At 42.9% G+C, this 26,559-nt stretch overlaps 1 protein-coding gene across 1 annotated transcript in view; it reads right to left on the bottom strand.

Moving 5' to 3' along the window:
* ARHGAP32 (Rho GTPase activating protein 32) overlaps positions 1 to 26,327 on the bottom strand; it is a gene marked incomplete at both ends in the record, with an annotated part of 114,117 nt that extends 87,790 nt beyond the window's left edge. The window contains 2 exons of the mRNA XM_080357853.1: positions 8,558 to 8,666; positions 26,221 to 26,327. Coding sequence (XP_080213979.1) covers positions 8,558 to 8,666; positions 26,221 to 26,327 — 216 coding nt within the window. The remainder of the gene's footprint in view (positions 1 to 8,557; positions 8,667 to 26,220) is intronic.
* Between the last annotated feature and the right edge of the window lie 232 nt (positions 26,328 to 26,559).

The raw sequence follows: 26,559 nt of genomic DNA, 5'->3' as shown, positions 1-26,559 counted from the left end.
ATTCTTAAATACATCTATCCTTGTCTGACTGACTGTTACTAAGCACACAATTGCTTTAGTATGTAATAGGACACTTGAGAGTCTCATTGTGAATTTCAACATTAATAGGATCACCAATTTAATAAATCTTACAGGTCTTTTACATAAGAAAATAACTAATTACAGTAATAAACCTGCAGTTCCTGTAAGCTGCTTTCAGGCAAAGCTGGATGTGCTCGCCTTAATTTTCTAAGGAACAGAATTTCTGTAGGAAGAAAAATACTTTTTCTCCTCCGTCAGCAGTAGAAGCTGGTGAGATATAAAAATGGATAAACAGACCTGACAGAAGAACGTGGGCTCCGAGCCAGCCTGAGACTGCCCGGGATCTGGCTCGAAGCAGCAGAGGCCAAACTGCCACCTCCATGAGACTCAAATGCCAGTGTCCCTCTGAAGAAGTGGGATTATCCTCTTCTTCCCACTTATGTCCAGACCCTGCTGAAGGAGATACCTGCCAGCCCATTTCCAGCAGCATGGATCCATTTAAAGGGACTCCGATGAGATGCAATACAGTCATTAACTTGGGTTGCTTTTCCAACTCGATGTGAGCTCTTTGGACTTGCCTCACAACGACAGCCTTGTAAGTCTCACAATTGAGGAGAACGGGTAAAACGGTGAATTTATGCAAGCTAAAATCTTCAGTCTGAAGTACTAACAACAGGAAAAAATTGCTGGATAGATAAGTAAAAAAGAAACTGATTGCAATTTTAGAAACCATATTGCTCCAAAATAATCTGCAACTACCTCCCATTTAAACCAAAGACACATAGCTACAGAAAACCACATTTTATTCACCACTACTTGGAACCTGTTTTGGTCTCAAACCTGGCAGGCACAATGTCACCCTAGGTTACCCTCCTGTCCAAACACAACACTCCAAATGAGATTTGTCAGCTTTTGTGATTTGCGTCACGGCAATTTAATTTTAAAACTCATTTTGAAATAGTTGAATTATTTACACCTGAAAATTAGCGAGCTAGCATCACCCGTTGCTTCTCACCTCCCTGTTTTCTATGCATCGCTGTTCTGCGGAAGCCCAGTAATTGCACACAGCAAATCTGTTTATGCAAATTCTGTAGTCCCATTTTCACAGCTCGATGGCACTGCTGCATCAATCTGCTTTGGTCCAAAACCTCACAAACAAATTAGGACTTGATGCAGAACACAGTCAATTGACATTACCAGGATCCTCAGCTCTCCTACGCTGACAGTCTTGATGGTCGGTCATTCCATTATTAAACCATCACGGCCGTTTGCTCGGTGGGTATCAGGGGAGCCCTGAAGAAGCTACATCACTTGTGCAGTTTTCAAGTGTTGCTTGGGAATTGGGGTGTCCAGCTTTAAGCGTGCAAGTTTGAAATTTTTGGCCTTTATAGACATCATTTGGAAACCTCGAGCTTTGCGCTCTCTAGCACACAAAACCTTAGTCATAAATAATTTATAGCTAAGAACTCCACTGCATAATGTGAAAGGATTTTCTCCTAAAAAGTCTTATTGTATTTATCAGAAAACACGTCAACCTGTCTCCCTCACATCCAGAAATGTAACACTATTTGAAAATACGTGTAAAATTGAAGAAAACAGCCCAGTGAACATGATGTGATAAAGTTTCCACCCTGATACACTCAATAGGGGAGAATGTGGAACCTACGCAAACCCCACAGCTCTCCTGCTGCCGCAGAATTACACTGGGATGCACTACAAGAGAAGATAGGGTGGACTCCCATCAACCTCCAGGAATCCCATACCCACTTAACTGGTTTTCCATAATACTACTATAAAATCCCTGAGGAGGAAAGGTACTTTTATCCAAGCTTGACACAAAGCAAGAGTAACTATTAGACAGGCAACAACATTTATGCATCTTCCTACCATCAGTCTCTCGGCAAAGCCAGTTTGGAGGGACCAGATTGCTCTGGATTCTTTCAGCACACAGCCTTGTTTCTAAAAAAGGCAGAGCTGACTCAAAATGCTTGTTGGTTTCCATGACAGTCTTTCCTTTACATCATTTTCATTTCCCCTTCATTTTCTTGGAGGGGAAAAAAGAGAGGGGAAAAAAAATGACAAAACCTCACAGAGCTCTCCAAAGAAACCAAGCTTTGCTAGAGTTTTACTTCTTCACTGAAGAACAGCAGCAAACGGGAATGTTGTTTCTGTAGAAGTCGTTACTGTGTGATCAAGAGGATGAACTGGAGCGGCCTGTCTATGCCATTTGAGATCTGACGTTGGTGTTTCTGCTCCTGGGTACCAACCAGCTACACAAAGCTGGGTCAGCATCCACTTCTTGGCAGATCTTACTTTGCAACGCTATCGAGAACCTGTCCTATAAATCACTGCGAGGTAGAAGACAGGATCTCCATTAGCACCATCCTGCTTCTACCAATTACTGCTCAAAACTCAGCCTGAAGCATGAAGAAAGGATAAATATGGTTCATCTTGGCTTCATACTTCACAGCCACTAACACACCCCAGGGAGACAAAGCTCTGCTCTCACTTTATGTGTTGTAGCGACTATCCTGGTTCTCCACAATAAATAAATCAGCAAAGCAAAGGAAAAATGCTTCCACTAAACTGAAAGTCACCATGTCCAAACTGCTACAAATAGCTCCAAGGGAAAGGTCCCCGACTCTGCAGCATTTATCTCCCCAAGCAATATCCTGGAAAGGATTAAAATGTACCTGAGCACAGGAATGCTGTAACTGGGCCACTTCTTTGAAGGAATGTACGGTCATCGATGAAGGTGCAACATTCATCCCAAAATGTCAGAGGCACAGTGACAACGGGATGGAAATGCAAGTATTGGCCAAGTTCTTTGTAATGCCACTTTCCATTGATTCATTTAGTGGATGCAAATGAGTTTTCCAAGTACTTTCATACAGGATGTTTGTGTCCCTTCAATACATTTCAGCTACATTTCTCAGAGCCACTTAGGATATTGGGCCATATTTAAAATGCAGAAGGAATAGTATCTGGTTTATGTACCTGGGGCCGACATTCGCGGCTTAAACAAACATATCTGCTTGTTATACTACAGCAGCTTTACTAAAGGAAAACAAACACCCCCCCTCCAGCTGTGCTTTTCCCAATTGACTTTCTGAAGAACGAGCGCCCGTGCTGTTCAGGGTGTGAGCGGCAGAGCGCAGCACTGGCACGTCTAACAACCACCTCCAGCGTCTGCAAAGCTGCAAACCAAGGACAGGCTCCTGTCCTCATGCCCAGGGCGCCTGTGCACCCATCTCTACACCCTCACACAGAAAGGAGCAGGCATCAGATCAATCTGATCCCCGAGGGGACAAGGGTCTAGCATGCTCTCATTACAGCAATCCAATGCAAAAAAACACCTTTGAGATCCAACAGAAAAGCACAAAAGTGGTTTTCAGAATGAGAAACAGTTGAATTTTTATATATATTTTTAAATTTAAGTCATCACGTAGCTCCTTAACCTGATCCTTGTTGCGAAGATAAAAGAACTATCCCTTGTGACGTGGCAGAGGACAGCTGTAGGACTGGCTTAAGTGTAGGCATAGCTCAAGGCCAGGACTGCTGGGGTTATTAGAAGTAGTGCTGACTTTTTAGATTTAGCTCCCAGCTCAGGGACTTGGGAATGCAGGGAAACAGTTACTCAGCGAGATGCCTTTAAAACCTCACAGTAAATGAGAAATGTAATAGACGAAAGGCAGTGAAAAAAACAATAAGTGCTTCCAGTAGGAAAACTCTGGGCTACGCACACTCCTAATCACATGTCCAAGAAATCTGCATTAAATAAAGATACTTTCATGTGTATCGTTTTTTGAGTTGAGGACTTTTAATTCCATTTTCCATATTCCCTGTCAATGTTCAATTGTTCCAGCCAGTGCTTACTGCATGCCATGGTTAACAGGGAATTCTTCTCTTTCAAAAGACCACACAGGATGTGTGTTTTCTACTCCCAGCTTTTCCACTCCAAAGCGGGAAAAAATAAGAAAAAGGAAAAAAAAAAACCACTTTTAAGCACTGCCATGAGCTGGCAAATGAAGGGAAACCTCTCATTTCTGAGACTCAGCATTAGTCCAGGCCATCCATTTACCATAGTTTAAAGGATCAGCCTGGAAAGAACAAAACACAAATTCTTAACTATTCATCTCCTGTGTTTTCTGATAAAGTTCAATGGCTCACAGATCCATGGGTAAAACCATCTCGGCTCACATGTAAAACAACTCATTTGGTAAATGGAAGCTGAGACATAGACTGAGCAGCTTGGCAGCTGTTTGAACCTACGTGGGCATTGTGACCAAAATTCACCTCTGTAAAGCAGGTTGATTTTATGGCACGCAAAGATTTCCTAAGTGAGGCTTAAAGACACACGTGGACTTGAACTGATTCTCTGCAGATGAATCAAATGTACCCAAAGGACAATGAATTTCCAGCAAAACTGTCCCACGCTTGTATTTTCTTTCATAGCTCTCACTGGTTTCAGAGACAAAAAGGGATGCGACAAGCAAAACCGAATGGTTAGCTCCTGAGGACGACATTAGCATGATAACTACCTGCCAGCTTTACATTCGGCCTTGCCATGGCTATAGCGAAGCAGCAGCGAGATCCTTATTACCATTCCCAAAGCTCTCAGCGGTACAGTACACAGCCTCGTATAATAGCACACTGGCGAAGGAATGTACTTTAGGAACAAAAATCCCACATACAATACGCGTGGGAAAGGCAGCCAGGGTTCGAGTCCTTCTTCTGTAAAATGAATTGTAGAAAAAAGCCAGAGAAAACAGAAGAGTCAATGAGCACAATACTTCAATTCCAGGTCCTTGTTGGCTTAAAAAAAAAGAGACTCCAAAAATCCCAGCCCCTTGTTTGATGCAGTTTCTACAGCCTATTGTTTCACAGAGGGATGAGGTGATCCTAACCATGGCTTAGGCATAAAAGGACAAGTGGAGCTTTGCGTTGTCATGGTAGAGAGCAATATCTCATCACACAAACAACAACAGATTAATTCAGTCATCAACAAGGAAATCCCACCTCGGTGAGTCCCCTGGCCAGCCAGTGGTTATGCCAATAACGATGTTATGTAGCCTTCATTGCCACACAGCTACTACAGAGAGCACAACCCAGTGGTTTACTCACAGTGTGATAAACAGACACACTCAGGCTCCCTAATGCCTCGGTAAACCCAGGTTTAAGTGCCTAATGTACATTAATGCATTTTTATGCCTACCTACACTTACGTCATTTGGCAGAGGGCTACTGGGAACGTTCAAAAAATGAGCCATTAAACTCCAGTGCCACCTCTATCTTTTTCATTGCTGTTACCCCCTAGGACCATAAAAGAAGAAATACTAGTGGTGGCATGTAAATACATGACCCAAACATCTCACGTAGTAAGACACTGTATTTACTGATGTGCACTGGATTCACTCTGCAATAGACAGATAAAATGCAAAATCAGGATGCATTAAAACTGGTGATCATGATGGAAAACAAACTTTACTGATCCCGCTTCGGCAAATTCTAAATCCTTCCTTCTTTACTAAATGTTGCATATAAACAGAAGTTTAGAAAATGTCATTCTTTTCTCCTGGGTCAACACTACACCGCAAGACTGCATATACTGTAAGTGTAAGAAACAATTGCTTCTATAGCATCGCCAATGGAAATTAAATGATTGCTATAAATTAATACTTACTGCCAAAAATACGGTATCCATTCTGTTTAATTGAACTCATTTAATTGGCAAACCCAAATAGAAGCCAACGTGCCAATTAAGGGATTGCCCTAATTTTCAGGGATTCTCGGGGACCAGCTTCATGCTGGGAGTTTGCCTGTGAAACAGAAACGACTCGAACCAAGCGGAGAGCAGGCAAAAGAACCATACGCCACCAAACAATGTCTTGCCAACAGCTTACGAGGGAAGAAAAATACTTGATTCATGCAGCAATAACAGGGAAAACATGTGATGTGAATTGAAAATGAAATATAGGTTACTGGTGCAATGCCAGACCAGAACTGTTTTGCCCAAAATATTATTACAGCCTTGGTGTGCTGTATGGAATGTTTGTATCGTATCAACGCCTGCATTGTCCACGCCACCCAAAATCCCATTGCTGTGCCATCCTTATCTTTGTGACACAATGAAGATCTGGGGCAGCACTGGGTTAAGTGCTGTACAAAGAATAAGAAACAAACTCCACATTAAGGACAGCGAAATCTTTCTTTAAACCGTTACAATTTACTAATCTCTACACGCTTTCATAAATTGCACTTAAAAATAGTTTTCTCCTCTCTCATGCCCCAGATTTAACAGAGTGATATATTGAGGTCTCATTAAAAAGCCTTTATTACCTTCACAATCTGTGGTACGTTACCTTATCTAGTTTCAAATGCTGAAAATACTACCGCTCTCGGAATCCGTCTGACCTGATATAAGAACTAAGGTTATTCCAGGAACTTCATAGGACGGGGTTTAACCTCTGTGCCTTTCTAAAACATCCGTAGGTTTGGATTCTTCCTACCATTCCAGCAGCAGAAGCTGTTACAGATGATGTGCACCAACATCCGACTACCTGCCTTCTTGCTCACTTAGCATTTGCCAAATTTACCGGTTCATAACCATTTCCCACCAGGAATTTAGAGGTTCCTGCATCACACTTTTTCTAGGCAACCTGCTTATAAACCCATGAGTTATCCTGCAGATATCACTGCAGGACGTGACCAGGTGTCAGAACCATCACCTGTATTCTTGTGCTCGGGACACTAGGAAAAATCTCACTGTAGATAAACCTACCACAGCTTGTATTTGAAAGCTTTCCGAGATTAAAGAAATGGCTGACGCTGCAGAAAAAACAACCTTTCCAAAGAAAATCCTATTGGTAGCTTTGGAGTGAGTATATTCACCTTATCTCCAGTGCCTGTCATGTTAATGCGGCTTCAGGTGGCAGCTTTCTGTGACAGCACCATTTCAACAGGGTGCATAAAGGAACATTTTATCTCTATCTCGCTGTTTAAATCCTTCTTCCCCACAAAATTTAGACGAATGGAAGAAAAAGGCAACAAGGATGGAGTGAGGCTGCTTGGGGAGAGGTTGTTTTCACGCTGCTTTTTAAATACTGCAACTTACTGAACTCATAAAGAGGTGTTGAGAGTAAGTCAGATGGTCAGAAACATAAGGTAAAATGACATATTAAGCACAAATATCAATTTGATGACAGGCTGAGGACAGTTGTTTTGTTGGTTCATATGAGAAACATGATACAAAGGCTCTCTTTCAGAACTTCACTTCTTATAACATAGAAATAGAGCACTTTTCGGGACCATAAAAGGAAAAGATACTCTTTTCCTTTAAAATGACATTACTATCTCAGTGAAACGTTAGAAAATCCATATACTGCAATATTACTTGGCTCAAATATGACTTTTTATCCTTAGAACTCAGAGGTGTTCTGCAAAGAAAGTCGGTATCATCAAGTGCGCTTTCCAAACTGGAGCAGAGAGGAAGGAAACGGCACGTGCGGAGGTGACGCGGAGCGCGGTGGGAACAGGAGGCAGGGGCAGCGAGCAAAACGGTGCGTCTAACGCGACCACATTCTAAACATATAGACCATGGCGGGGGGGATACAAAATATAGCAGCCCTTGAGGGCCATCCAGGCAGCTGTGTTATTATCTAACTCCAGTGAAGTCTGTCCTGCTGCGGCACCTCCTTCGGCGTGGGATTTCATAACCACAGGGAAGTCTCCAGAACCACCAAAAGCACCCCAAAAAAACAGGTCCCCATTACAAACAGTCCACTGGGATGAATATGCCTCTGTCCCATACATCAGATGAACCTGACTGTCCGGCACATACAACTTCCAGACATTCCTATATTGAAATAAGGCCGGTCAAGCTTCTGTGAGGTAAGATAACTTCACAAAACCTCCCCCTCAGATCGCCCTCCTTGGCTCCTAATAAAACAATATTTGACCTTCCAAACTCAGCAAATGCTGGAGGGACTTGAGAAAGTGGAACTGCAGGTACTTCATTGACTCATTTAAAAAGAAAACAAATAGATCATGGTAATAGAGTTGTCTGTGCCTTCCACGAGCATGAGAACCACGCTGCTTTTCTGCAATTCTGTTTGCTCGGATGGTAGGTCAGCTTTCAGGCTGAGCTTTTATTTCTGTAGACTTAACCAGCATCTTGCTAAAATCTTCTTCTTCCACAATGCTGCATGCTTCAAAGAGCATGTTCTTACAAGAAGCTCCCTTCGTGCTCAAAAGCCTTGCTCAAAAAGAGGTTAATGCAGACTGAAAATCATTGTGACATCGTATGGACCTTTTAATTGGTTACTAGACTCGCTTTGGGGCACATATTAATAGGGCAGAAGCGTTCCTTGACAAGCTGCCAGGGGAAGGGAAATATTTTGGTCTTGTTGAAAGTACTATGCAATCCATTTAAAACTCTGAAACTCAGGGAAGATAATTTAACGCCTAACTAGAGTATAAGTCGAGGTTGTGCAGAACCAAAAATAACGCATACAGAAAAGGCGAGAAGGTGTTTTACCATAGCGCTGAGAGTCTCCTCCCAGTCCGGCCTCTCCCTGGGATGGATGCTCCTCTGAAGCTCTGGCACGAAGTCATCTTCTTCTGAATGTACAGAGGACTTCATCATTCTGGAAAGGAAGACAGAGACGTTTGATACTCAGGGACATTGGGGATACTCTGGTGCTCATTTACGTGGCTCATACGACGATATAAATGCTTTCGTAAATCCAGAAATCGTACTCATCAGCACTCATCATTCTTACAGATCCTATCCAAAAGGTGACCACAGCTCTGCAGGGTTGTGCTCCAATCCATCTCATTTTATCAAGATAAACTTTTCTTCAGAGAAGGAGCCATCTTTCAAGCACCCTATGAAGTACACTTCAAGCCTGCACAGAGATCAGAAGCTCAAAATCAAAATTTAAGAAGTATTCCTAACGGCTTCTCAGTCTGTTCTAATGACAGCTCTGCTCTAACAGCCAGACAATCATTATATATCGCACTTGAAGGCTGTATAAACGCGCCTTTGTGGGGATTACGGCGCAGATCTGAAGTACCAAAGACTCGTTGGAAGTCTGGTATTATCCATCCTGATTTCATCAAATACGAGATTCAGGCAGGCTTTTATTTTATCAATACATTGTCATTTATTTACTTAGGGTAACTGTTTTGATAATCAACACTGCATGCAGCAGGGCTGGTTTCACTGAATGTTAACTGTGCTGGTTTATGTACCATTTGACTAAAACAAGCATCGAGACCTGAAGTTCTGAACCCTTGACATCGGTTGCCATGCTGACACAAGCAGCTGGGCCAAAGCATTTACCTCTGCTTTGTACCCTACATGAGGGTTAAGAATGAAGTTATTAACACTCGCAGTAATGGCATGTCTGGGTTACAAAATTATATCTCATATAATTTTATACCTAATTTTGTGACTGCATTTCTGCTGTAATAAAAAGCACACGCCAAACCCTTCCCATTGAAACGCCATCCTAGTACTCTTCCCATTGAAGGTGTTTTGGACTTTCACTGGAAATAAGAAAATAAAATCAATTCTTTGAGCATTGGCTGAACGCAGAATATTCTACTACTGATGGCAACTAAATATGTTGTCAGAGCACCACAAAAGTATTGGCAACGATACTGAAGATTTTCCCTCTGACACAACTATAAACACTTGATAACCATCTGTGAAGCCTTAATAATCTTCAATAGTAGCTACTTAATTCCATGCCATCTGAGACTTGAGCCCAAAGAAGGCTGAAGATGATAGAGGTAATAAGTCACTTATATTAACAGATTGTCTTCTGGCATGCAAAACCTTAGTGCTACAGCGTTGGGGGAAGGAGCTTTCCCAACAGTCACATGTTGTGATTTTTCCTGGGCTCACCCCAAGACAAACTCAGAATATTATATATATATATATATATATATATATATATATATATAAAGGTATAATAATATATTTTATATGCATGTTTGACATTATTTTAATGTATAGAGCAAATAAGCAATACAATGTATACATGTCTGATTCACCACACATGTCAAGCTGTAATACAACTCAATTTCTTGTTTCTGCCATGGATTCTTTTTCACAGGAGGGGAAAAACACCTGGAGTCACACTAACACTTGTACAAAACACCGACACATTTATCTGGTGAACAGTAATGGCCAAACAAACTAAAGAAGCTGCTCTGTTCTATAAAACCTGCACTGGGCTATTTCATGGGAGCTGTAAACGACTGAAAATTCACTGCAAAATTTGATACTAGCTATAAGAACAGAAATATAATTTTATTTAAAATACCACTTCTTCAGCTGCTTAGCAGCTCTGAATGCCCTTCAAATGAAATCTGACACCATTATATTAATAAAAGTTCTGGCTGTATAAAGGCCATTAAGCAATCGCTCTTCAGATGAATGAATCCTTCTTCATTGTAAATTAAGAATCAAATGTACTGGAACAAATGTTTACAGGACATTTCACAAAAGGCGCAGCCCACATTCACACCCGTGCTTTCAAGTTCTCTGCTAGGTCAACTTGATGAATTTCTAGTCAGAGCTTGTACATCTGTACATGCTAAAACTGTATCAACAAAACATCTAGTGACCTTTTCCATCTTCTCAAAGCCAATTTGCTGGTTCCATCATTTATGGCATTTATCGTATCTGCTTATCAGGAATTTAAACATTTCGGTGCTGTTGAGCATCAAGTCCTACTCTACTCCTGGAATTAAGGGAGGAGAAAGGACACAAATTTAAAATACTTTAAAATAAAATTTAGGTTTTTCGGCATGTCTCATGTCCCACAGCTGTAGGAATGACACAAATGTCATGGACTTCGATGGCGTTGGGATGCCAATGACACGCATTTATATGATTGGCATTGGGATGCCAATGTCCTCCCCTGGGAGGACACGAGGGTGCTGACAAATGACTTGCCAACAGTTCGAACGCCACGTGCCCGCGTGGAAGCACGAAGCATTTCCAATGTCAGGCTCCTCATATCGGGTAGTTAATCGTCTGCTTGACAGATATTCGTTTGGGGCCGGCTATATATTTTTTAAATTAAATGCCAAGCGCGATCTTTAGGTTGTGCTCTCCCATGGGGACATCAGGCATTTCAACTTTCATTGCTGCTTCTCTCTCAAATGACTTTTCCTTCTGACCTCAATTTAGGAGGTGAGAGCCAATGACAACTGATTTATTAGTTTATTTATTATTTATATAGCACTGTTGTGCCTGGAAATTTCTCAGCCGGTGTAAAAGCAAAGCTCTGCCCTACAGAACCAACGATTCAAGAGGATTTAGAGCTCCACAGAAAGCGATGCTTTCCAAGATATAAATTCTACCCAAAAAGCCAAATGTAAGTAAGGCCTGTGCTGACATAAACCTAAAAAACTAGGAAACAAGAACTGAGATTTGTCCAAAAGCTTCTGAATATTTGGGCAAGAAGTGGGAATCAAGGCAGAATCAGCGATACATCTTCATTTCTGCCCTCAAACTTCCAGCACACATACACACAAAGAGGAACCGACACGAGAGAGACGGAAAAAATCAAAAAACACACACCCTCCCCCAACCCAATTTTCCAAGCAAACTGTGTCCATGAAATTAAAACTAATACAGTGGAAAGGAAGAAAATCATCATGCAATATGGAAAGGAGAGATAGCTCGAGAGCCCCGGGAAAAACGAAAGAAGAGATGGGAATGGAAGGCTGACAGTGCTGACCTAAAAGTGGATTTAATTTCCCATGTTTTAAATCAGCTTTGTCAACACCTTACTGATTACATTATGTCCATCTGTAGGGCATCACTCCAGAGCTGATGAAGGCTGGGAGGCCTCCCATACCCCAGGGGTGAATTCGGTGTGCTCAGCTCGCTCTCTGCAATGTCTGTACCCCAATTACCCCAATGCGTGCAGCATGGGGAATAAGCAGTTCAAACGGGCAGCCTGCCTCATGTACTTGGTGCTCTGGAACGGACTGGAACACATACCTGAGAGCTTTGTTGAACTGGGACGTAATAACCTGGGTCCAGGTTTTGCATAACTGGAATTTCTTTAAACACCTGCTCTTCTATTTGGCAACACACAAAAGATATTGTTTTAATAGGTGCCTGGAATTTTCTCTCAGGAGAACACAATCATGGTCAGTAAAACATCCTCAGGAATAGGCTTCTCTTGTCACTTTTGCCCAGTATAAGAAAAGGAATTAGGAAATCACTGCGCAATCAGAATCACTGAGCCTGGGCTTGGATTTCTTTTGTTTAATTCAGGAAAAAATATAGAAGTATTACAGAAGATCACCTCTAAGGAAAAAGAGCACTGTCCTCTCATTTACAAGTAATAAATGGCTAAAAGCAGCTCTCAAGTTTCAACATAGAAGAGAGATGGGCTAATCCAAATGCAGCAAATATCAAAGAATACCCCAAAAGTGTAAAGAATGACCTAAAGTGAGATCCAGAGATACTTATCTGGGCTGACCTCTTGTTTGTTTGCAGTTCCGTGCCAACACAAAGCCACGGTAAATTTAATCTTCCCTGACAGAAGCACATACTGGAAAAAAGACACTCGAAGCACATGGAACGATCAAGTGCAATCAACTAATCAGTTGCAATTAGCCTCGCATGCTGTTAAGTGACAACTGTTCGTAACATCAACCAACGTTTAAAACTCGTCCAGTCAGTGAGATGCTGCACAGGGAAATCCTTTCTCTGACTGCAACACTCGTCCAGAGGCAGTTACCTCCCCAGAGCTGCGCCTTCCACCCAAGCAATACGCTGCAAAACCAGGTACAGACACCGGCGGCTCATGGCACACTCGGGGGAATAAGCTGGGGGAAAAAACCCATCCAAACTAGACTTTCTAGTGCATTCTCATAAGGAAAAGAATGGAAATGAACTCTGGGACATCAGAACCTGATTAGCTGAACAAATAATACAAGATAAGCAAACAAATAAAGAGTAGCTCCAGCTGTTCTGATTAAATAGCCAGTCTAAAATGACTGCATATTTACAGCAGTGCTCCTCTTGTCTGTGCTATCATCACTCCTTTTCAATGGTATTAAATATTCAATTATAATATTAATTATGTATAATATCAATAGCAAATAGGAGGCTGCTCAGGCCTTTTTATGTCTAGAAATCACTACTGTTATTATTCCTGTGGGACTGTTCTTGACCAGCTAAATGGAATTAAACGGAGTCCTACGAGAACAGTAAGTCATGGGGGGCAGATGTAACCAGGTGGGGGTCACAGGGGCATAACGTGCACTGGAATTAGTTCTTGACAGCAGAAACCAGTGTATCACAACCCAACGGGTCATTCCGAGGCTTACACAGTACGAATCTGCCTGGGCCAGCCATTATTACTTGAATTTCTGATGCACGGGATGAGGCAATGGAAGCGGCAGCAGCGCAATAAAGAAAATGTAGGGCTGACAGGTGGATGCAGCACCTGAGCGCGGGACAGACCAGAAGATAAAGGTGCCATAGGGGTCAAAATATCTCACAGTGGTTCAGAGCACATTTCCATTCTTCCCTTGTGCAGAGCCAATGGCAGCACTGCAAACAGACCCAGCGCTGATGCAGCCTTTGATAATCATAAGACATTTACTTTGCCCTTTTGGAATAATTTGCAATTGGTAAGTATCTTTACGGTGAATAAAAAAATAAATTAAAAAGAAAAAAACCCAGCCTAGAGGAAAGAGCTCATTGATTTCCCTTGCCTTGAGTTCTCAAGGAGACAGCTGCAACCACTACTGTCCAATCATTTTTATACCTTCAACACCCACACATGCATTTTTGGTACAAAAGCAGCCGAGCTGGCAGCACGTCTGCTGTGAATGGAAACCCTGCTGCTAGGTTTCCTGCTGCCACCGAGATGATGAGAGAAAGAACAATTAGCTGAGGCTCCAGTCTAATTTAGATTTATTTTCCTTTCTGGAGGAGAGGCTGAGAGATGGTACATCATAAAACAAAAACATTAACTCTAAAGGCGGCTCAGAGGAACACATATTGAAATACTACACGTAACTTTTATTATATGGACTTCTGATAAGAAGCACTATTGTCTAGTGCCCCCAATTATGCTAAATGCTGCACTTTAAAACATCAAGGCATGGACTATATACACTAAAAGAGACAAGAGGTGAGCAAAAAGCCACAGTAACTGAAAGCTCAAATAACTCGCCCAGTATTTCAGAGAAGACTGAGCCTAAAGTAGGAAATAACTTTGATTTTGCAGTTCCTAATCATAAAAGACCATTCACAGTAGCACAGCTTTTATCCTAAGGCATGTAAAAACCAAACATCAGGGGCTGGAGGAAAAAATTAAGGCTCAGGAACAAGAACAGCGCCCTGTACAGAGCAGAGGACCATGCACACTCTGCTCTCACGCAATCCTCGCCACAAAATGTTCTGGCCAGATGCAAAAGAGAACAAAAGCCCAGCCCAGCTGACCACCCAATATTAATAATTAGGGCCCTAGACACTTGCACAGCTCAGGAGTGTTGAAGTCTGCTGTTTCCCAATCAGTTTTATGCAATACCTCCTCCTCCGCTTTCCCCATCACCTTCCAAACTGCTTTAAAAACAGATAGATGGGGAGAGAAAGCAATAAGGTACATGCAGCAAGGGACCACGGAACATACAAGTACTGGGCTGCAGAGATCAGTTTTATCAAGGTGCTCATGCAGCACAGCTTCAAGACATCACTTTAATCCTGCAATGAGGATTCCTGACGAGCCTAAGCAGCCGTGCAAGGGCTCTGCAGTTCCAAAGGGAGCAGCTCCCCATCTCACCCAACCATCTAATGATGTATCTTCCCCACGGACCTGCACTAGGATGCAGCTTTGCAAAGACAGGATAGATGAGCAAGATCTTAACGCACTCCTCTCAGAGCCCTTCTTTTGACTTGGGCCACCTCCTGGTCTGTGAACCCTCACGTGGGCTTTTGCAGATCCCACCTCGGTGTGTGCATATGTCTGTGTTGTGAGAGAAGAGAATTTGGACTTTCCTCTTTGCAAATGCCGGAGCGGAGGGCCTGGGGTCGCGAGGGTGCTGTGATGCTTCAACATGCAACGCTACCCAAATCCTTCAGGAATGCCAGAGCTCCAGAAAAAAAACCCACAGTTTTGTTCTTCTTGTTATTTTTAATTATTTTTTGGGGAGGGAGCATCTGAAACACAAACACTTTGGAAGAAAAATAGGGGTCAAACTTCTGTTTAGTTTCTTTTAATTTGTAAAGTAAACTATAAGCAAATAAATACAAGCATAACAGACACAACTTGTGACTAAGAACATGTCAGCCAGGAATTTTCACTCTTTGAAAACAAAACATATTAATTGCACTGCTGCACAGTTTTGTGGGTTTAGGTAACCTCTTTAACTATGCATCAGGCAGGCCAAGCACGTCCCTGAAACACCAGCCCCATTTTAAAGGCATAAAGAAGGGACGACAAAGAAAAAAGGGAACACAGTGAGCTACATATTCATAGATAAGTCAAGATTGAAAAGACGTTTGAAGAACAACAAAAAGAGGACCCTGTTTGTAATGCATTATAGAGAATGAAGATATTTAAGGTGTTTAATTGCCTAAGCAGTTGCCAGCAGAACGTATGAAAAAGTGACAGCAAAAAGGTTTTCTGTCCCCTCAGTTTTGAGATAACATGTCTGCAGTCCCAGGCTGTCTCTGTGTAAGGAAAATGAATAATTTTCAGTTGTTAACATTATTATAACAGCTTACTGAGCACAGGACAAATTCTGCCATTAGTTCATGTCTCACTCACCCCAATCACAGAGCACGGGATCATCTGCAAGGGGCTCCGCTGGGCAGTGCTTGAAACGAGTGCAGTTACATTAAACGGAGGAGGAAAGAAGCAAGGGACGTGACAAACCGATGCGAGACTCCAGGAAGCAAACCACACAAATGACTGGTGAGTTGTGCAATGACTCAGCAGGAAAATAAATAATTAAAAATTATTTTAAAAAGCAGCAGATAGGCAAGTCTTTTCCATAAGAAACGACAGCTACCGGCAAAAAAATAAGGAAAATGAAGAGAAATAAGAAGAGCTGGCAGCCTGGAATGCTGCCTAGTCCCATAAGCTCTGCTCACAAAGTTATTTCTCCTAATCAGCCATTTTTTATTACCCTTCGCAGCACACCTGAGCAAGCAGGGGAGCAGGAATCTGCGCCGGCTTTAACCCCCGCGTCACCGCCACCTCTCCCTGCGGAGCTGCTGCGCTGGCCGAGCTAAACCAAGACCAAAGTCAGATAAGCACAAAGCAGCCAAGGGGAAGCAGCACAGCCTCAGAGAGGAGGAGGAGGAATGTGGCAAAGCAGGAGACAGTCACTCCCCCGTCTCCTGAACAAACACACATGGTCAGGACAGAAAGATGACACGATATTTCTGCACCTCCTCTGTTGTTCTCCTGAGAAGCCAGCATGAAATTTAAGCTCCTGTTTTACTCGCATAACTTTACAGGTCGGTTCTCCCGTGTCAGCTGAGGCTCAACAGCTCGCCCTGAATGGTGAGACTCAATATAATCTGTTACACATAGATAAAATACTCCAACCAGATGGATGAGGCAGATCAAGCTGTGCAGATTTCACTGCTCAGTTTGAACACACTCTCACACTCACTCTCTCCTTTGCAAATCTGCATGCAAAGAGCTTTTCAAGAACATTTAATGCTACATTACCATCGCTGTCCCTTCCGTTTGGAACCAGCTGCTGGAGGAGCAGCCGGTACCTGCCTGGCCTGAGCCACGTGGTGAAGTTCACTGAAATTTAAGCAGATGCTTACGTGCTTTGCAAGGCTGGGGTAGAAAAAAACCCACTATATCAGGTAACCGTAATTCCTTTCCATCATTCTTCACTTGAAAATACCGTGCCTTATCGCTTCCTTCTGCTCTGCCTTTAAAATCGCTCCTGGCGTGGTTCCACCAGTATAAATTCTACAGAGTAGCTCTGCCACCATTTTGCTTATGCATCAGGGTAATAAAAGACGAGAGGATGCCAACACCTTCTCTGTGCATCTGAATAGATCTGTTGGCCAAAGCGGGGAACTATCAAGTCAGAAAGGGGGGCAGAAAAGGCTAGAAAATCCGACTGGAGTAGCTAAACAGGTGAAGTACTCAGAATTATTTGCTAAATGTTTTCCTTTGCCATCATACCAGCCTTTATGGGTAACACAAGGCGCTGTGCATTCCCACCATAGGAGAAAAAGAAAACACAACTAAACTGCTGTCCCGAGGCAAGGAAAGCTGGAGTGTATGGCCAGCATGTGAAAATACAGGTATTTGTGTATCTGCAGGGCTGGCAATGCGGGATCCACATGGACCCTGGACTGTTGTGTCAAAATAAGTCCCAGTGAAAACCAAGATCTAGTGGGGAGAATCACAACATCTGTGGCATCATCCTGACAACCTGTGTCAACATCCACAGCTCCCCGGGGCCCAATTCTTATCATTCAAGGGCTTGCGAGGGGAAATTAATAAACACAGACAATCCTGCTGGAAGTTACACACAGCCACTAAATCCACTTCTCAGTTTCCAAAGACTAACAGGAATAAAGTAACATTTTGCCCTGAAGTAATTTTTAGACCTAATCCATACAGCTCTTGCAGGGGGGAAGAAACTACTGGGAAGAGATAACTGGGAACTTCTGTCCCACGGGTAACACAGCGTCCAGTACATTAAATGGGTTTTTTCAGTATGACTAAGGTAACATTTCATTCCAGTTCATGTTGCATCACATTAGAAGCTGGAATATTTCACTGCAACCTTTAATTGTCCTGACTCATGCTGTCAGTAAGAAAATGCCCTCTTGGGAAAAGAAATAAATAGACAAATAAAGCCTTAACTGATTGGGTAAAGTACCTACTAGTGGAAGCATTGGCTGATTGTTTTTAAGACATCAAAAAGGGTTCCAGGTGTAATACATTAACCTAAAAGGGCAGGTGATGAACAGATTTATAGCTTTTGCAGTTTAACAGAATAAGAAATAAAAAAACCCCAGAACGTGCAGATAAGCTTTTGAAAGCATTAATCCTGGGCACCCAAGGGTAGTCTGCACAATGAAAAGCATTTCTATTACATTGGCACTTGTGCAGAAAGGCAGGATAATGAAGTGACCGGGCTATTAGCCTTCCCGAAGAAATGAGATATTGTTGAAACTAGCGCACATTAATTTCAGTGCCCAGGCAAATGGCAGTAAACAGTGCTCTCCAGGCTTTTCTTCTCCCCCTCTCAATAATCATGATAATTTTAGAACTGACACCTGCAAAAGAGACTTTTTTAGTGCCCAGTGAATAACTCAGCAAAAAGAGAAGGCTGTGAGAGAATAGGCGAAAGAAATAAAAAGGTAAGAATATAGTGAAAAGGGGAAGAAAATGGTACGGTATAATAGAGCCGGCAGGAACAGCCAGGAGCTGGGTCTCGTGGCTGATGAGGTTCAGTGGGCGCTGGGCTCCTCTCTGTCCTGCCGCACGGGGCACAGCTGGTGGCGTCTCAGCGGGTTGTGCCTGGGTTACCGCGGCTCCCTCTCCGCTCTGATTTAACCCCAGCCCGATGCTCCCGGGCAGCTCACCCAGTGAGACGCTATTCCATGTGACAGCCCGAGCCAGAGCTCCTGCTCGGCTTGGGAGGTTTTTCCTTCCCAGAGACAAACGAGCTCATTGAAATGCTTTTTGCAAAGCTTGTTCGGAAATTATTATTATCTTTAATATTCTTTCCCTGTTTGGAAAGCCATTTGTGCTACCTACCCAAGTTGTTCTTTATGTCAAACAGAACACAAAGAAGAATCAGCTGCTCTGTTGCTCTCTCTCAAATACACCAAATTAATCAGGTAATTAATCAAAAATTTTTACATTTAATGTTTTGCAAGAAAACTCTTGGCACTTATTTCCCTGAGTTTCCTGAGATCACTGAATCATAGAAAGGTTTGGGTTGGGAGGGACCTTAAAGATTGTTTATTTCCAACCCCGTGCCATGGGCAGGGACACCTTCTACTAAACCGGGTTGTTCGAAGTTAACCTTAAAAATCCTCATCATTAACTAAAAGTCTTTCCATCAAATCTAAATGATCTCTTAACAGTCTTAGCTTCCTCTTCTAGTTTGGCTCTGCTCTATTTTTCATGTAGTAAATGAACGGGCTGTACCATCCAAACCTGACGCCTCCCATTCGGTTTTGGAAAACCTACAGGAGGGAGCGCAGTTAGTAAAAGAAGACAATCTTTTCCGTTCTTGGATGGAAATGTATATCAACTTGTATACCCATTATAGAGTAATTAAGGCTTCCAGCACACTCTGGGTTTCTTGTAAACGCAGCAGTGTATTTTCTCTAAAGATGCCATCGTTTTGTTTCCCCAGCACGTGCAAACAGCTCTAATACGCTGTTAGGATAGGAAAAGATTTCCTACCACACGTGTTTGCACTGAAAACTTTCCGCTAGGCCACACTAACACCATGACAACACCTCCCACTTTCTCGGTTGCCGTAAACAGCCACCACCAATGGTTTGCACACAGAGCGGTGCAGTCGGAACTGGTGACAAAAACACATTGAATTAAGCCCTTTCTTGGGTTTGATACCTTATTTTCCAGCAGCATACTGCCATGCAGATAGCTGGTCAGGTTCAACTCAGTTCTTTTTGCATACTTAGGACACCTATATAGTAATAAAAGGTAGTAAAAAGTATAATTGCTATTGAGTTTTGACGTTCACTATAGTAGCAAAAGCTATTCCTTGATATGTACAGTTTTAGTTCCTGTTCTGTTTGTAAGCAGCACTGGAAAATGTCAAATGTTATATGAATTACATTTATAGAATCACCAAAAACAAGTAGATTTCACCCAGTCAAAGATTACATCAGTACATATTCTAATTTGCTAGATATTGAAGGCATTGACTATTAGATCTCTTTGAGTCCCTAATAAATATTTTTCGAAAGACAGTTTTATCACGATTTTTATGAAACATGCATGCAAAGGTAAAGTCATTATCAAAAGCCAGCATACAACAAGCACTAAGAAGTACCTGCAGCTTCTATTTCAATATTTCCCCTCTTCAAACAGCACCAAAGATGATGAAATTATTTCCCAAACCAGTATTTCTTGTTGGCTCCCTGTGCCGCACACATGCCCGCACTCCCTGCTGATCAGCGTTTCCACAACCCGATGAGTGATGATAAAAACACCGTTCAAACGCAAAGCGAGGCCGTTCTCAGAGCACGTCAGCTCTGGCTGGAGCTCCCTAAGAGGCTGCAGCATCAGCTGGGAGCTCATCACAACTCTGCCAAGGGCACAAACATCAGCTCGCCCTTGTGCTCCTCACTGACACAGCGCACGGCTCTATTCATCAAGATCTCTTTCCTATGAGTCTTTCAATTTCTGTGCATCCACACTCCCCAGTAATAATTTTCTTATCAAGAAAACTTTGCATATGCACAAGAAGAAAGGCCAAAAATAAATTACCTTCTGTTCTTTTATGAGCCACTGGATTTGTCAAAAATTCCTCCTATACAAAGGCACATCATGATTCAAAATGAGGCCAGGCACTAATTAAAGAGCCCGTGTGGGCATCAGCTGGTGTTCAACAACATTTCTGCATCTCAATGGATATTTGTTACCAATACCATCTCCTATGTCAATATATTGCCAGCTGTAATCAGACCTGAAACCTCATTTGCAAAGTCTGCTGCCCCAGTGACATTAACCCTCCGTCTTCCTCTTGCTGCTGTGGAGCTGGAGCTCATGAAACACGTTTCATTCTCTGAAGTCAAAGCAATATTTCACACTACTTCAACACGATATACAAAAAACATTAAAACAAAAAGCGTGTGCATGTTTATACACACACACACGCAGAAAAACACACCTTCCCTGCCATTTTTCAAAGAGAAATGGGGTAATTTTGCGCTCATAATCAATCATGGATACTTTTATAAACAAGGGAAAATATAATTCAGGTGTCAATCTGTTTTCACAAGTCAGATTGTGGGCTATGGCACTTGAAAAACAAACCCACAAACAAACTTAGCCTGAAGCAGGCAAAGTAAGCAAAGGCAAGGAGGTGAGGATCAAGTGCTTCAGGGCCACACTATGCACAACCCATCCCTAACCAGGAGGAAAAGGGAAGAAAACTGTATGTCTGCTGTGTCTTTCTCCCCACAAGAGCTCCCCTTGCAGTGCTGGGAGCTGTCACAGCAGTTTTTCCAGTAGCGTAATTATCTCCCTGTGAAACCTGCTTCCCTGTTCAGCGTATTGCAGCGGGAGGGAGGGTGTTTGTCTTTTTGTTCCAATAATGAACCCCCTGGCTGGCAGCCTCAGCCTCTCTGCTCTGCTTCTTCAAGCCACACTGGCTCCAAGGCTACAGATTGAAGAGCAGTCACCCCACCATCCCAGCAACCAAATCTACATCATCTCCAATAAGAACAACTCCTCGCCTTGCCAGAGCTCTGACACTTTTGCAGCTTCCCCTGGGGATTCAAGTATCAGATATGGAAACGATCAGAGGTTTATAAATCTCATTACGCCGCTCCTGCAAAAAGCTGCGAGCAACTGCGGCAGTATTAAACAAATTAGTTTGTGGATGAAAAAAGTCAACACGGCTCTGGTTAACCTTCTGAGCACGAAGTTAACGGCCCAGTGCGACCACAAACATCAGGATTTAAGAACAACTGTCTTCTGAAACGGATATCTCACATTGGCCTTGCTTCCTTCAATCATTAATAGGGAACGGAGATTCCTGATCTGCAAAAATCTAAGTATTTTTGTGTGTGCCCAGAAGCAGCTCCCTTGGAAGTACAAGAAGCTGGGAAAGTCCCTTTTAAAAGGGAAGCTGTGAACAGCGTACAGCAGCTGAAATCGTACAAATTATAGCTGTAACATTGGAGTTTGCTCTCCTTGTTCTGTTTGTCGCAACCCAGGCCTTGTTTCTGGCCAGGACTGTATTCCTGCAGTCTGGTTTTCCTCTTGGTGTGCAACAAACCCTTCAAAGCTGCTCCTATACTTTAGATGTTCCCCTACACCAACACTACCAAGACCTGCTTTCAAAGCAGGTTTTGCTCGTGCAGAAGCATGGTCAACATGGTCTTCAAGAGCTGGGATGGCTTCCTGGCATTATTTTCAAAGGAGAACATTGGTGTTTCAGACACAGGAACAAATGTGGTAGAGCACAGGCCCAATGTTAAAACTCACTCAAGTGTAGCAAGGGGCTTGAGGTGTGTTTGATGTCATTATTGTTATATCAGTAATAGAAAACATGGAAATGTTGTGTCAGGGTCTCTCTTCCCACTGCTCTGAATTCAGGTATTTGCTCAGAAACCATAAAAAGTAGCTTAAAGCTCTTTTTATTCAACTGCAACTCTTGGTTATATGGCACCTATTGATGTGGGTCTTGACATTTCTCTCCCAACACATCTTTATTTAAAAAAAGAAATAGATTTTTTACACAATCACTGTAGACATGTGCACTTAAATACAATAATAATATGACACGCATTGCTCCAGCACACTTACATGCCTGAAGTAGCCTCGACACAGTTACACTGACTCAGCTGTGAAGAGATACAAGGTATGCTTACAAATTACATTTATCTAATACAGTAAAAAAAGCTATTCCATTCAAAATGTACAGAGAATAGATTCGAAAGGCTTGGAAAATTTTTATTTATGCTTCAGGGAAAAAAGTTTGTGTAATTTCTTATGTTTCACTTTGAAAGGAAAAACCTTCTGAAATAAACAAATGAAGCAATGTGGCTAGAAAGTAAAGCATGTCTGCATGGTTAAAATACCCCTTCAGGGTGAAATCTTATCTACTACATTCCAATCCTGAGCAAGGTTTGGAGCACTAATTTATAGAGCCTGAGGAAAAAAAAAGGCATTGAGAAATCCTTGAGTACTCAATAGCACTGCAAATAGGGAAACTGCTGTATAATACAACAGGAAAAGCAGCAAACAGTGCCGGAGTCCATCAGTTGGGTTTCCAACAGTGAGTTGCACTCAGAGACTGGGAACGAGTCATAACTACACAACTCGAAGAGCAGTTAATTCCATCAGGACTACACACTGCATTTAATTCATTTTCCAAGAGAGAGCAAACCATTACCAGTGCTTCTCTATGGTGATGCATTGTCATCTTCTGGATGCTTCAGACATCTATTCAGCCATGGGACTTACCGACATGGAGTGTGAGACCAGGCAGCCTTTTATAAATTAAATTGGAGGCCACAACAATAATCTAACCTAAATGATCCAACACATATCCATTGCTCCTGACCAGGGAAGGTGAACAGAGGTCACGCTTGGCTCTGCCAAATGTGCTGCCAATCGCAACCACCACCTCTTGTAATTGAGGGTGGGCTTGGCCACCACTAAGCATCTCCAACCAGCCACAGGTTCCCGTCAGCTTTGAAAGAAAACCATAACAGACCTTTTAGTAAGTAAGTATTGTGCTTTTTCCTGCTGTTTTACAAAGAAGGAAGAAAAGCAGATTAGATTATGGGTTGCATAAGAAAAAGCAACTGATGGAAAGAGCAGGTAGCACATCACCTCCGATGTGTCTCTAGAGGTGCTAGGATAACAAACTTCACACTCTCAGTTTCAGGAGAAATGATCACAGGATTTAAGAGAAGCTAGAATATAAATAGTGCTTCAAAGCAAAGGTACCAACTCAAATTCCTCCCCCTTTTCCTCCCATCAACCCCACTCTAAAACTCACTCTGGTCCTGACCATCAGGCCAGAACAAAGCAGCGGGCAGGAGCGTGAAATGCACAGATGTTTACGTTCTAATTTGCTTTCTGGATATACACTTGTCTGCAAACTCTCCTCCAGACAGTACAGAGAAAGTCTTTTCAACAAATAAACAGATAAGAACAACAAACAGTGAAGTAATAACAGTATATTGACATGAATGGAGCTGAGGAGATGACTACTCTAGTTCCCATCCCTCGCCACTGCCTCTGGTTACTATTTCCAAGGAGCACACAGAAGGTGTACATGCAACTTCTTTCTTTTTACATGAACACACGTTGCAATGTGCCCTGTTCTGACTCAGCAGCTCAATATCTGCCTGCTTTGGGCATTATACTCATGATGGGAAAGCTCAGATCCTACCCCAATTCTGCTTTCTGTCCACACCCACAACTTCAAAATCACCTTACTTCTCCACCTGTCCCTTGGTTATGCAGTATATTTTATACGCTGCTTGTTGCAAAGAGACCTGAGGTTGCAAAGGACGTGCTCACTAATGCTCTGATTAAACTGCCCCCTCCTTAAGACAACACACAGGGAATTTCTTCCCAGAAATCACCCGGGGGGCTCAGGAGAGCGGGGAAACTCTGCAAGGGGAGCTGGGGGGTGCACTGGGGTCAGGAGCCGAGGCAGCGGAGCGCAGGTAACGCCGTGACGCGTCAAGTCACCCACAACTGGTTCTGCAGAATGTAACCAGTGCTGACTGGCCTGGAAGCAGATGCTATCTATCCAAAGGAACGTGCAGCGCTGTGCTGCGTATGCAGAGCTGCTCGTTTCTGTCCCAGTCCAGCCAAAAAGCTACTGGTGCAGGTAGGGCGAGGATTCCGCAACCCTGAGAATGATGCTTTTTGCTTTTCCCCGGAAGAAAACACACATCGGCACGGTTCATTCTGTATGGATTTACATCAATAACCAGAAATCTCCCTGGACTCCAAGTATCAGTCAGGAACACCAGATAGAGAGCATGAACTTAAAAATACTTCTATAATCCTATTAAGTGCCAGTCTTGCTTCTAATAAACAATACAATTTTCTCTCTCTCCACTGAAAAGCAGGGCACTGAGGGGACATGTGTAAGCGCTCTCCCCTTCTGAGAGGAACCATAATAAGCTAATATAAAGTTCTGTCATGCTCTGGACTATCTGTACAAGTGACAAAAAAGGAGACTGTCACTGCCAGAACTAAACCAGATTTGAATCTGCAGACTTCCCTGACATACAAGAGCCCTTTGGAAGAGACAGCACAGGCTGTATCACATCACTGCTGAACGCTGTCTCTCTGCAGGCACAGACCTGGCACTGCACACGCTGACATTCCCAGCTCCTTACAGTTTGAATCCGGAGTGAACTTCACACATCCCGGTGTAAGGTGACTTGGGTGGAGTTCGCATAAATTACCAAGACTTTGTTGATAATGCATTATGCAGTGAAATAAGAACCTGCGTCTCCAGCTTCCGGCAGTTCTGGTCAGAAATAACTTTCAGTTTGGTATAAACCGCCTTGATCCGTAAACCAGGTATGTGGTAACAGCAAGCCCAAGACTGCAAGTTTTACATTATGCTGGTTCCCCAGCTCCCTCCTTTTTTCCGCCAGTAAATACTTATGCACTCTCAGCTGTGAAGTAGAAAATCCCAATTGAACTGCAACAGCAATGGGCTTATTTCCTATCAGTCACAGCAACAAATCCAAGCCTAGGGTGAAGGAGCCGATTTGCCATGAAGATAATCAGTACTGTCTCATTCCTCAAGAATTTTAACGACACAGTAACCTGGCCCTCCAGACCTATCGCTCCTAAACCCACTCTGTATCAACAGTGCTTAGTTGGCCATTAGAAAGGAAAGAAAATAAGCTCAGCACAGAGCCCTTGTGACTGTTGCTGTTTTCGCACAGCCGAAGTACAGAGTACATGCTCTGCTACAGACAGGACCTATACGTTTTTTATTAAAGAAATGCAAGTTTCAGTCATGCTACTAACCACATTGTACACACTACCCAAAAATGCCTCAGGGAGCACTGTCACATGAAGAACGGCATGCAAAATTATACTCTGTCTGCTTTCTACATGCTCATGTAACCTACACAGTGTAAATCTGATCGAAGGAGGTAATTAACCTTTCTCCATTCAAATACTCAACCACTTAAAAGATACAGCCATATACATACACTTAAGAATACACTAAAAATTAAACTGAAGTTGAGTGAAAATGGCACGCTTGCCTTTTTAAAATCATGCTCTACGTTTTTATTAGACATTGCTGGCTATGACCAATTGTGAAACAACTACATTCCTTGGAGATATGGTATTAATACCCTATTTATGAGAAAAGAGGGGTTTAAAAAAAAAGGGGGGGGGGGGGAGGGAGGGGGGGGTGAAGCATCTCGGAGGAGCATTTATCTGTGGGTGATTTATTGACAGTACTGACCTTTCCGTTTCATTCAGGTTGCTGCCGGTTCCTCCCGTTCCCGCAGTGCGAGCTGCCGTGGAGCTGGCAGAGAAGGCAGGAGCAGCAGCTCCGCTCCCTCCCTCCATGTTGCACATTCACACTTACACACTCAGACACGCTCACAACCCCCTCAAAAAGCTGTAGAGGTAGATACATAAATGAAAAGCGCACAACAGCCTGCAATTCTGGGTTCCCGTTGTGCCTTCCCTCACTGGAACTGATTCATGTTTTCCTGAGGCTGTTTCAGGCATTTGAGCTGTAACCCTTTCGGAGCTGGAGCAGAGGGAGGAAAAGGAATTTCTTTGTCCTGTGAACCTC

This window comes from Nesoenas mayeri (assembly GCF_963082525.1).
Source record: "Nesoenas mayeri genome assembly, chromosome: 22".
Lineage (NCBI taxonomy): Eukaryota > Metazoa > Chordata > Aves > Columbiformes > Columbidae > Nesoenas > Nesoenas mayeri.
The sequence above is the reverse complement of the archived record's forward strand: the minus strand, read 5'-3'. Positions and strand labels throughout refer to the sequence as shown.